This window comes from Pleurodeles waltl, chromosome 1_2, assembly GCF_031143425.1.
Source record: "Pleurodeles waltl isolate 20211129_DDA chromosome 1_2, aPleWal1.hap1.20221129, whole genome shotgun sequence".
Taxonomy (NCBI): Eukaryota; Metazoa; Chordata; class Amphibia; order Caudata; family Salamandridae; genus Pleurodeles; species Pleurodeles waltl.
Genome location: NC_090437.1, coordinates 832642815 through 832655979, shown reverse-complemented (window position 1 = coordinate 832655979; position 13165 = coordinate 832642815). Strand labels below are relative to the sequence as shown.

Genomic DNA, 13165 nt, shown 5'->3' with positions numbered 1-13165 from the left:
GCTAGTTAGCCCGAGCAAAACCGGGTTTAGGGTGACAGAAGTCCTTCCAAGTGGGTCAGACTCAGTCCCCCACACTGTGAACGATCCTGTTGCCTAGAAATCCAGTAGTCTCATTTAGGATAATGAGAGCCCACGCGACACTAGCGCGCGCACATAATCCATGCATAACAACAAAAATCAGCATTAGGGATCTAGACAACAGTACATATGGACACTCAGGGCAAGGGCAGAAGTTAGTTACCATGCAGAGGACTTTTCTGTCCCAACATGGGGTAATGGCATAGTATCCAACATTACACGTTTTAAGAGTACACGAAGTGCCTCCAAACAATTGTGTTATCTATTATATTGAATTAATTAATTCCAGATCCCATTTTTGTTTTTCAGAATAAGTCATGTACTTGGCCTGTGGCCAGAATTTGAGCAGCATTGTAACTTTAGCCTTTCTACCCACTTTTTGAAAACGAGTTTGAGTTCCAGTTAGAGTTGACTTCCACCCTCTCCTAGTCGTCTACAGTTTGTTGTTAGTCAAACAGTTCTGCACACATGGAGCTGAAAAGCGGGCATATGATAATGGGAATGTTTACATTTTTAGTAATGTAATATAAATAATACTTTGTTTTCCTCCATTTACACGCATTTAGCCGAGGTGCTACCTCTTGGCCTAGAGGACTGGGCAAGTGGCAAGTTTTTTTTTTTTTTTTTTTTTTTAGAAATCCAGCATGAATATTTATAAGATAAATGTGTATATTGTGAGTCATACTAGAAATAACCTAGGTCACTAGAGGTTATCCTGACAACTCGATAACTTTGCAGACTCAAGGGTCTTTGCTGGGTTTTATGTGTTTGCTTTGCCGTTACGACCACTTACCTGATTTTGTGACATTGTTTCCAGATTCCTTATTTTAGCCGCTCTTACTGTAGTTCTAGTACTGAAATGAAACTGAAGTTCATGCCCACAATCATTGAAAAAAGACCTCTGTCTTGATCATTTGTAATTTTACATTTAAATCTTTCCTCAGGCTCGCACATGGGTCAGGCGTTGTGGAGAGTGGCAAGGAACCATCATCTGCAGCAGGAAGGTTACATGGATAACAGTTACTTTAATTCAGAGAACAATCGGAGGTTTAGTAGTAACAATGAGAGTAACCTGAACGACTGCAAACAGGTGCACAATGGAATAGATCTGTATCAGCTACTGAAAGCCCGAAGATCTAAAGTAAAACAAGGATTCATCAACCTGGAGATGCTGCCCCCTGAGCTGAGCTTTGCCATCTTGTCATATCTCAATGCAACTGACCTTTGCCTGGCTTCATGTGTGTGGCAAGACCTCGCTAATGATGAACTACTCTGGCAAGGGTACGTTTCTGCCTGATAAGATATTCATGAGAACTCACTGCTGTGTATGCACTCCGAATGCAGACTCCTTTTGAGCGTTTGACTTGAGTTTGTTGATTGTTCATTGCGCAAACTGACCTCCAGCCTTCAAGGTTTACTACTGGGATATTAAAATGGCTTTAACCCGTACCACTCCTATTCCCAAACTGTGGTTACCCTGCCACCTAGTGGCAGAAATGAAAGGTGCTCCTGAAAGCAGTTGAGTTCAGTCTGTTATTACTGGTACACCTTGTGTGCCCCAGTGTATGCAGACCACCCCGCCCCAGCGCAGCGAGTGTAAAGAACAACTAGACACTGAAAGGAATCAGTTGGACAGGCCCTTTGGGCGCTGTACTGGTGACGCCGAGGTTGGCAGTGTATAGCACTCGGAGAGAATCGATGTTTGCTCAAATGGTGCAGGTTCTGTAGTCACAAATTTTAATCAGGAATCTAGCACTTGAGTAAATTTAACAATCACGCCCGGCACTCGTATTTTTGATGTAAGTGGGCCATGACGATGAATGGCAATGGCCAAAAAATACAACAAAGCTTGTGGGTGATGAAATATTTCACACAGCTGACATCTGTCTTTTGGTAAAACTATTAACACTACCCAAAGCCCAATGAACAATATACTTTGCGTTCTCTGTTGCAATAATTCCTGTGATGAAGGGAGTGGCACTGCTTGTCAGAACTTTAAGGTACAGAAGGTGTGCAGCATGATCATGGTCTTATGCAACAATAGAATGTTCCTGCTGCCATACAGGCCCCCTTTGCTGTTTTTTATTTAAAAAGCCAAATCTGCAGCGTATCACTTTGCAAATGGTGCATTAAGTTCTGTATCTATTTGACATGCACCTATCTAATCCTATAATATAATATAATAAGTGTGTTAGAATATAACCTTTTTTCACTCACATGTTCACTGAAAAAAAACAGTTATGTTTGTAGCTCAAACGCAGGAGACCACTGAAATTATACAGTTATGGTGAGCACAACACACACCATAAGTCATGTCGTCCACCATATGCTCAAAACACTAATACGTCAACAGATCAAAAACAAAAACTATCAAGAGGATATAGATATATATATATCCATAATTTAAGGTGCTATTGATAAAAAAGTATAATAGTAATATACAATATGAAAATATGATTGTGAATAATGATCACAATTACACAATATACCTTCATGCATAATTTATGAATAATTAAGGTATTTTTGCAGTGCTATAATGTGTTTTCCTTGCAAAAGAACCTCAACCGATGTGTTTCAGTAATTTTTAAATCCTGTTCCCTATGTGTTGTAGCCGTCTGCTGATGTCATTTTAACATCTGTTAGAATCTTTGTTTCTTTATCTCAAAATAAATATATAATCACTTGTTTTTTGTGGAAGAAGGTACTGCATAATGTACCGTTTTGTAGTACTGTACGCAGCAGGTGTTCCTATTAGTTGACCAAGTGACAACTATTTTATCAGCCTCAGGATAAATTCCTGGCATCACACTGCTAGCAATCAAAAATGTGTCTTTTGGCCACAAAACTTTGTGTCCCAGAGTCCTGCTGGTGTTGGTGCTGCGAGGAGGGGCCACAAAAACGTGCATAAAGCGCTCGTCTACACGGGAGACTTTTAGCCACATTTCAAGTCGGGACTTCGTGTCTCAGGGTCCTGCTGGTGTTGATGCTGCAAGGAGGGTCCACAACAACATGCGTAAAGTGCTTGCCCTCAACTCGTGACGCGGGGCCCACCGAGGCAAGTGACTGGGTAAAGACCAGGCCATGAGTGGGCCTGTCTTCACCCGGAAGAGGCTGGGCCACTCCCATTTCGTCGGCACTTAAAGATACTTGTGTCTTGTACTTAATCTATTCCTTGCTCCTGGTTTTTTTTTTTACTAAACGGTTCTTATGCCCTCTTGCCATGGGAAAACCCAAAGCTACTGTCTTGGCACATACATCTGGCACTACTTTGGATGGCTTCTGGCAGCGGGAGTGATCATCACAGGAATTGAATCGGCAGAGCAGTGCCTATCCTTGTCCTCCCTACCTGACTCAGAGTGTTTGCGGACTCAATCCAAAGGTAATTACAGCTGATGAGGGCTCTGATTTAATCATGCAAGTTGAGAGGCTTGGTGCTCCAAACACTCTTACTGGTCCTATCGGTCCTGGCGTTATCAGTTGTAGAACCCGTTGGTCATTTTGAGAATACACAACTCCAAATCCAAACACCTGCTAACTGGGGCAAATCAATGGAGAAGAGGGGAAGAGGAAGAGAGTGGAGGGGGGCCCAAATCTAATAGACAGTGGCTCGGACCTCAACATTGCCAAGCCCATGTTCGGGCTGCAGTAGCAACAACATGAGGAAAGTAGGGGAGAAAGCACCTGATCTAGTTGAGTAGATTGTAAATATGTGCTAACATAATTTACGTCTGCTTTGGGCAGATTCTGGCTTGCTTTGAGAAAACCGAGGAAGCATTGACAAACCTGAACCTTGCTTTTGGGGAACCTCGTTCTGCAGGGCTACCTCCATCCGGATCCAGGGGTCCTCTTTCGTCCACAGTCCCATCCACTCTGTCATACATACCAGCTGCTCTTGCCAGCACTTCTACTGTGCGTGTTGACCAATCAAGAGGGGGCAGGAGTGAATGCTTGAAGAAGGCGCAGTTTACAAGGCTGACTGGATGGGGGAGGTGGGTCACCGGAGCAAATTAATTTGCTCCAATTTGATTTTCGCCCTGGTATAGGGACAGTTGAGCAGTGCCTTAATTTTCGTCTCCTAATAAGTAAATACGCAGTGGCCAATAAGTGTAGGCTGTATCTTGCATTTATGGTTTTGAGCTCAGCTTTTGACTCGGTTAACAGAACCAAGCTGTGGAGCATCTTGCTAGATCTTGGGATAGAGCCAAATATTATCAATATTGCACTTTTTTGAGAGAACTTCATATAGAGTTTACTGCCAGTGTGATGTATGGCCCGGGAAGGGAGACAACTGAACATTTTAAACTTGCCATAGGCGTACACCAAGGCTACGTGTTGGCCCCTTTTCTCTTCTCCTTGTATGTGAATGGCTTAGAAGAGCAACTACTGGACCTTAATGTTGATTGTCAGTGAATAGGCAGCCGCAGCGTCCCGGCCCTGATTTATGCCGAAGACGCAGTTTTGATAGCCTGGATGGCAATTGGCTTTCAGGGATTGCTTCACTGATTTTGCACTTTTATGGCCAGTTTGGATCTTGTGGTCAATCAGGCAAAAACCCATGTAATTGTTTTGGGATCCAGAAAGAAGGAAAGCATTGCTTTCAGAGTGTATAATAATACATTTAGCACTGTTCCCACGTTCTCTTATCTTGGAATACCATTTGATGAGAAACGTACTTGGGGTCCACTGAATACTATTTGGGCTGCTGCTCTTATAAAAAAAACAGAGGCATTTTTCAATGTTGCTACCAGACTAGGAAATAAGCCCATTAGAGAGCTTATGAATATATATAAAGCAAAATGCTGTACAAACACCCAGCTATAGCGCTCGTCTTTTGGGATTAAGTGACCAAATTGGGTTGGAGAGGATCGAGAATGGCTTGATTAAAAGGTTATTGGCTGTTCCAAAACCCACTAGCTCCTTCATTTGTCACTCTGAAACTGGGCTAAACTTTATTGGTGATTCTATAAAGATGCAGCCACTCCTTTTATGGTTCAAGATCTGGACAAAGAGCCAAACCTCTTTTAACTGGGCGATTCTTACTGACTTCCTAAAGCTGGACTATTGTCTGAAAATCCTCTGGATTCGGTACATCTACAATACTTGCTTTAGCCTGGACCTGGAAGATCTTTTTAACACCCCTGGAAAATTTGAGGCTTGTTTTCTGAACACTTTGAAGACGATGTTTTTAGCCAATTGCATAGACAAGAGATTGCAGATAGAAGCTGGTAAGCCCCCTGTTCAGGCACAAGCCACAATTTGCACTACTATTGGCATTGAGCCGTACTTAACCTCGGTCAGCAATCTGTATCATATGTTCCTGCTAGTCAGGATAAGATTGAATACTGTTCATTATCTAGTGGCCTATCATGTGAAGGGTATTGCTAATTTTCCCCTCATGTCCTTGTGATAGCTTCTCCCTACAAAGCATGTTGCACTTCAATTTTTTTTATAAATACTACATTTCCTTGAGAAAGTTGTACATTTTACCTTTTTTAAAACAGGCCAACATTAGATGCTGTAGGGCTGCTTGAGTATTTCTACAGTTGCTGACAATGGCGAGGATCTGCTTCTTAACTGCAACCTACATTGAACTTGCTACACAGGAGAGAGCAACAGTTTTATTTTGATGAACTTTCTTCTATATATTTACTGGTTTTATGAATCTTTTATGATCACGTGTTAAGGGAATAAAGTCTGTCAAAAGTAAAGTGTCTTGCGCGTTACACATAGGTCACTGGACCAAGCACCATTCTGTTGTAAGTGACTATTTACGTACACATGATTATTATTAATGGAATAATGCATAAAGTGTTCTCTCTTTAACTGAATGATAGGATGCAACATTATTATTATTTTTTTCCAGTTAATCTTAATATAGTGCTACAAGGTAGGAGTGATCCCAGAGCAGGAACAAAAATAAACCTTTTAATTTACTTTTCTTGGAAAGGCAAAATCATTTGCAGAGCATGTCTATCATATCACTGTTTGATTCCCAGGTACATTCGATTGTGAGGTTGCAGCCTCTTTTGTTATAGCGAAAGTGTTCAAGATGCCCGTTTGTTAGACCTGGCATCCTTTTTGCCTTCGGACCTACTGTTTTTGCTGACTTTGTTTTTGCTAGCCTTAGCTACCATTGCTAACCAGTGCTAAAGTGCTTGTGCTCTTTCCCTAAAACATTATAGCATTTGCTTATACCCAATTGGCTTATTTAATTTGCTTGTAAGTCCCTAGTAAAGTGGCTCTACATCTGACTAGGGCCTGTAAATTAAATGCTACAAATGGGCTTCAGCACTGGTTATGCCCCCCACTTAAGTAGCACTTTAGACATGACTCAGGCCTGCCATTACAGAGCCTGTGTGTGCAGTTTAAACTGCCATTTCAACCCAGAAAAATAAACCTTTTGCCAGACCCAAACCTTCCTTTTTAATAGATATAAGTCACCCCTGGCGTAGGCCCTGGGCAGCCCAAAAAGGCAGGTTGTAATGTATTTAAAAAGTAGGACATGTACTTGTAAGTTTTATATGTCCTGGTAATGTAAACTCTTAAATTAGATTTTCAGTACTGCAAGCCTTTCCCTCCCATAGGTTAACATTTAAGTTATCCTATTATTACATTTTATAAGTGTAATTTTTAAATGGGAAGTAATAACCAGTTTGTGTTTGGTGTCTCTGGAATTACAATTTAAAATCCTAACTTACAGTGAAGTCAGATTTTAAATTGCAATTCTGAAAATTATACTTTTAGAACATTGACACTTTCTTGCCTTAGCCATTTGATGCCTACAGGCTGTCTCGGGTGACCGTTCGGCTTTGTGTATTCCCCCTAGGCAGCCAAATTCAATGGAAGCTTAGGTGTGACTGGATGGACCATCACTGGCAGGGTGGGAGAGTGGAGCTGGGCACAGCCACACTTACACTTGAATAGCCTGTGACCTGCCCCACACAAAGGGCTGCAAACCCCATGTAGTTAGTCTGGAGCTATGGCGAGGATAGCAGGGCATCTGTGCACTTCAAAAGCATGCCGCTAGAAGCTTTTCGCCTCTTCCAAAGCACAGCTGTGTATAAATACCTGACCTCTGGCACCAGCTCTTCAGTATACACTTCCGGACCTGTGGGTAGTCTGCCAGGAAGGAAGACCGCTGTGCTGCTTCAAGGACTGCCACTCTGCTGGACTACTGCTCTAAAGGAACTATTGCCATGCTGTGATGACGTGCTGCCCTCTTGCCTGGGGAAGAAGAACTGGACCTGAACCTTCTGCTTGAACCCAGGACCCCAGTGTGACTCAAAGGGTTAGTCTGCTGGCCTCCTGATCTGAGCCTCAGGGACATAAAAGGCTCCCCAACCAGCTTCTGGACCCAGCTACAGTGAGTTCCTGACCCCCAAGTGGCGCCCCTCAGATCCTGGACCCATGGTGTTGCTCATGGGCTCTTAAAATTCAGCTTTTGGGCACTTTCTGATATCAAAGGGGCCCGTGCACAGCGAGACCACGCTGCCGGCACTGAAATTCAGTGTGAGCAGACGACAGCCTGTTCTTCACACATCAAGCATCGATCACCCGTGAAGGACTGCTGATGAGAAGCACTAGTATGCGATGCACGTCTTGCTCATCGCGCAACACCGACCATTGCCCTCAATGCTCTACTTGCACCCTGTGATCCTTAACAGCGTTAACAGGACTTTTGCCATAAAACTTAAGAAGGTAAACCTTCAACAGGACTAATCTGGGACTGTATGCCATCCGCACACCATCACGGTCAGCCTGAATATTTGACTTGACCTGGTCTATTGAAACCAGATACTTTACTTTATTCTTAAGACACCATTTCACACTTTATTCCTTAAAAATTGTCATTTTGGTCTTGTGTTATTTGTTAAATTAAGCTCTATTTTTCTAATCTGGTTTGGGTTTCTTTTTCCTGTGGTGTTTTCACTTAATTACTGTTTGAAGTATAGCACATATATGTGACACATCGTCTCTAAGTGATGCCTGACTCCTCTCTCCTAAGCTACACCAGGGTTGAGCACCGGTTAATCTGGGGTTTGCTTGTGCCTTATCCTTAATAGGATTGTGGCTGCTGCTTGACCAGGGCTCACATCCTAGTCAACCAGTAACGTAATTCATTACTCTGTGAAGAATAGGAATTATCAACTCTGTTGACCGCCAACTTTATTTCAAATCAATCCCCAGGCCTGAAAGTAGCTCAGAGTCAGTGGTGTTAATCATTGAATTAAATGATTAGGCAGAGCCTGTGATGCTGCAGGCCTATGTGAAACATTACGAAGCAAAGAATAAAAGCTGGTTTTTAGTTCTGAATGGCTTTGGGCGGGCCAGGGATGTTCCTTGGGTGGGCCTGGATCACCCTTTAGAACCAGACCTGCTAACAGTACAGTACATATTTTAAAACATGACAGCTTAGCGAAGCCAGTGGTGGGTGATGTATTTATTTGTTTGTAGTTTCATATAGTGTGAATCAGACCGAATTTGTGTCAGAAACCTTTACAAAAGAACAGTTACATTATATAAGTGCTTTTGATTCTTTAAATTACTTTTGGCTCAGAACAAGATTCCAGCTGCCAGATATAGTTAATTGAACACTTTCTTAGAGGCATTTTGTGTGTTGATTTTTCATGCAGTCTCTATGACCACATGAGTAAAGCTTATGAAAGATGGCTGTGCGGAGTCTCGGAAGAGCAAGCGTTAGATAAACCTATCTTCCATGTGCGGTTTAGTTTTCCATCCAGTTTGTCTGATAAGTCCACAGTCCAAAAATACTCCTCACTGGAGAGTACAAGCTTTGTCGATCAAAGATCTTTGTTCTTAACTGCTGTGAACTGGATCTCTAAAGTGGGAGGAATTCCGACTCTATAGGAGAGGAGTATTAATATAGCACTACTTTGCATACTTTTAAATACCCCTTATGAATTGACCCCAACAAATCTAAAAAGGTAATATTAGGGATTGCTCTACTTTAGTCTCATCTCTCATAGGAACTAACCATAGTGAAACATGATATGATCCTAGAAAAAGCAGTTCCTGTTTCTTGAATACAACTTGTGATCTTGGAGTATGTGAGATTTGGGTGGACTCGTGTTTTTCATAGGTCATGGCCCACTATCTTCTCCCCCACCCTTACTAGGTTTAAGTTTTTTAAAAATCTTTGTGTCGCACTTGCACTACCCTTTCCCTTTCTTAAATGCAAATATAAAAAATAAATATAACCCTTGGTTATCTAGTGGGGCAAGGTCTCCCAGGGGAACCCAGATAAGCACTCAAGAGAGCAAGCCCCAATTGCTTTGATTTTTTTTTCTTAACAATAATAATCATGATGACATGGTGTGATCCAACGCAAGATAAGATTAGCTCAGTCTTATTCTGGAACCACACGAGACAACATTGAAACTACTTCTGGGGTTCCACATGCACTCTGGTGTCATTTCTTAGCGTTGTAGTGTGGGCAGGTGACATATGGAGCTCCGACTTAGGGTGGATTCCTCTGTACTTCCAGCATCTTCCATAATGGCTTGCTGCGAGCGTTGTTTATAAGAGCCATGGGGTAATAGTGCACTATAGAAAAATAAAAATAAAAGTATTAAAGGGAGCATTAGGATGTTGGCTCCTAAGCAGACCTGTATCCCCTTTCCAGTGGTTCTCCCCCATGACCGAGAACTGTGGAAGTAAAGTTGTATACACCACAGCCATGTGGTCCAATACCTTGCCTGATCTGTATGGCTGCATCAACTTCCTTTATCCTGAGTCAAATCAGCATGTCATACTTATGTCATTGATTATAGAAAACAACAAAGCGCAGCAATTTTCTATTATTAGCATTCAACATTGTCATTATGTTAATCGAAGTTTGCCTATTGTTACCTTATCTTGAATTGTTGTGCAGTGTTGTTTTTTTTATAGGTTATGTAAATCAACATGGGGCCACTGTTCAATTTACAAAAAGAGACCACCCCCAGGCTTTTCATTTAGAAAGCTCTACATGTGGCTGGATGAAGGCAGCCTAACCTTCAATGCCAACCCCAATGAGGTATGTTGTTATCCATTCATTCATATTTTCAGTTATTATTAATAAATATGTTAAGTATATTGTATACATTTTGTCTGTCAGGTGGCTTTGAGATGCTTGAATTATGTCTAGCAGATGAAGTCCCACACAAGCGGACTAGCTTTATAAATGAAGCACTGGAACCAAGTTAACGCTAAAATAGTGTGTCTTTTTCGGGGCAGATAAAATCACTGGTTATCCTTGTTGCTGTTCGCACTCCAGTTTCTTCTCTACAAACATTAATAAATAAAGCTCAGCTTCCTGTGGGGTTCCTTACACAATTGAACCACCATGTATTGCAGATGATGTTCATGTGAAAAATGCCAACATACCTTTGGTTACCTGATCGCTCTGTATCCACCCTTTGCCACTGCAACTATCCCTATCACCTTCTTGTAATGGGCACTACACCACATACTTCGTGATTTGACCTGTTGTCTTATTTTCACATAGTCCACTGGCTCATCTCGTTTATCCTCTGTAGATTGGCTAGTGGTGTGTGGCACCCCTGAATGCATAACCCTGATTCCTCATGGCACTACTTAATTCAGAAGTGCTATGCTTATGGAGCCTGTAGGGGGGATGTTTAACCACACTGTTTGAGATAGGATTGGGCCACGACAGATAAGAGATAGCTAGGTGGGCCCAAGCCAGTTCTGAATTAGAGCAAACGCAAAAAAAAGCTACGTTATTCCATAGCAGACACTTCATCCTTTTACAGCCATAATAGCATATTGCAAAACCAAGGATAGACCACACCTACAAAAACAACCCCTCTATTATTTATTGGACATCTCATTCTTTGTTGTCTCACTGCCTACAGGAGCCATTTTACAGTCTGTACATTCATTCACTGACCAATATATTGAGATCAGCTAACCAGTAGCATTCAAAAGTCAGCCAGCTGACAGATTGTTGCAGTAACTTTGTATTTATTTCTTTTGAATGGTACTTGTAAGTAATACCCACCACATACACAATAGTTACTGTTTAGTAAACAAATTCTGCATTTTTGTGGAACGTATTTTTACAAATATCCTAGATCTCTCAAGCTATGGGAAGGTGGTAACTTAGTCTTGGATACTCTACTGAAGATGGCTTGGTAGGGTGTGTTAGAAGAGTATAATGGACATGCAGTGCTCTGAAACCAGTAAAATTGAAACCCATATGTTCATGAAAAGCGCTTCATGAATAGTATCTTGCATTCCTCTAGCTCTCAAATATCCCAATTAATTGAACATCATGCCATGTGTGGTACTTACTAGAGCTAAGAGGAACTGTTCAGGTTCAGAAAGAATGAGTCCAAGCTCAGTCCAATACAGGAGTGTATTTTTGGTTATGGAAGATGTTCACAGTCACATCTACAGCATTGGATACAGCTAAAAATAAAAACAACTGCAATGATTTTCTGTACAATAGTGCACTGTAAGTCAGTTTAGTTGTTTGCTACCATTATCTCCTGGAAGTTGTGTGCCCCTGCTAGCCATGCTGCTTCCTTATTGTCACAATCACACATACACCACAATGGGCTCAATTCTATACTCCAGTTCATGCACCTTACCACTTACTAGACTACCTCTGAATGACCCATCAGGCATCTCGAATTCAAAGGCCAATGTAGTCTTGTGTTTCTCAATAAAAGGTCAGGGGTTAAACATTGCCAATTAATTACCGATTTTGTGAAGTTGAATCACTTGGATCTTTGTGCCGACTGCAATCAGGACTGATGCCCTAGTCTGTGGATATTATTTCACCAGGGCAGGCTTTGTTTCACGCAGGGCATGCTTTGCGTCAAAATTCTAGCACGTAGACTGGGACCCTCTTCGGGTTGTGGAGTTTTTGCACACCCCGGTAACTGCGTTAAAATCCTGGGTGTGCAGGACGAAGTCACAGGTGCTGGGTCGATCCAGTTGGCGATGCATGGAAATTTCTGCTGCACAGCTGGCACTTCCGTCAATTCCTTTCAGGAAGTTGGGCTGCCTCGTTCTGGCTCGGCTTTGCATCGATTCCAGGGGTTGTACGTCTAAGTTCCCATCGCAGTGCTGGAGCTGCGTCGATCTCCACTTCAGGAAGCCGGGCTGTGTTCTTCCGGTTCGGCATGCTGTGATTTTCTCACCGCGATGCAGGCTGTGCATCGTTTCTTGCAAGCTGTGCATTGATTTGTCGCCGCACGAAGAGCTCTTTTGCAGGATGAAGTCTTTTTGGTTCTGAGACTTCAAGGAACAGGAGGCAAGGTCTATCCAAGCCCTTGGAGAGCACTTCTCAGCAGGGCCAGAGGGCAGCAAGGCAGCAGGGCAGCAGTCCTTTGCAGAAAAGCAGTCAGGTGAGTCCTTTGGGCAGCCAGGCAGTTCCTCTTAGCAGCTTGCAGGTTCTGGTTCAGGGATTCTTCTCCAGTGGTATCTTTTCCAGAAGTGTCTGAGTTGGTAGGGTCAGAGACCCTGTTTAAATAGCCAAATGAGCCTTTGAAGTGGGGGAGACTTCAAAGAGTGGCTTAGAAGTGCACACGTTCCCCTTTCAGTTCCATCCTGTCTGCCAGGGCCCCAGTAGGGGATGTGGCAGCCCATTGTATGAGGGCAGGCTACTGTCCTTTGACATGTCAGTGTCAGGCCCTCCACACTCCCTGCCCAGGAAGACCCATTCAGTATGCAGATGTGTGCAGGGGTGACTGAGTATACTGTGTTTGGGGTTTTTCTGAGTGGAATGCACAAGGGAGCTTTCAACTAACCCAGCCAAATGTGGATTGTAAGGCACAGAACGTTTTAAGTACAGAGAAATGCTAACTTTCTAAAAGTGGCCTTTCTAAAATAGTAATATTAAATCCAACTTCACCAGTCAGCAGTACTTTGTACTAGCATTCTGGCCATACTAAATATGACCACTCCTTTCATGTCCGAATTTACCACTCAAACAGTATATGAGGGTAGCCCTAATGTTATCCTTTGAAAGGTGCAGGCCTCACAGCAGTGTAAAAACGAATGTAGGAGTTTTACACTACCAGGACATATAAACTGCACAGGTACGTGTCCTGCCTTT

The 13165-nt window shown here is 42.5% G+C and overlaps 1 protein-coding gene across 1 annotated transcript in view; it reads left to right on the top strand.

Annotated features, from left to right (window-relative positions):
* Positions 1 to 13165, top strand: part of FBXO8 (F-box protein 8) — a 109583-nt gene that overhangs the window by 39069 nt on the left and 57349 nt on the right. Inside the window, exons 3-4 of the mRNA XM_069244556.1 lie at positions 1023 to 1359; positions 9988 to 10114. Coding sequence (XP_069100657.1) covers positions 1031 to 1359; positions 9988 to 10114 — 456 coding nt within the window. The 5' untranslated portion in view covers positions 1023 to 1030. The remainder of the gene's footprint in view (positions 1 to 1022; positions 1360 to 9987; positions 10115 to 13165) is intronic.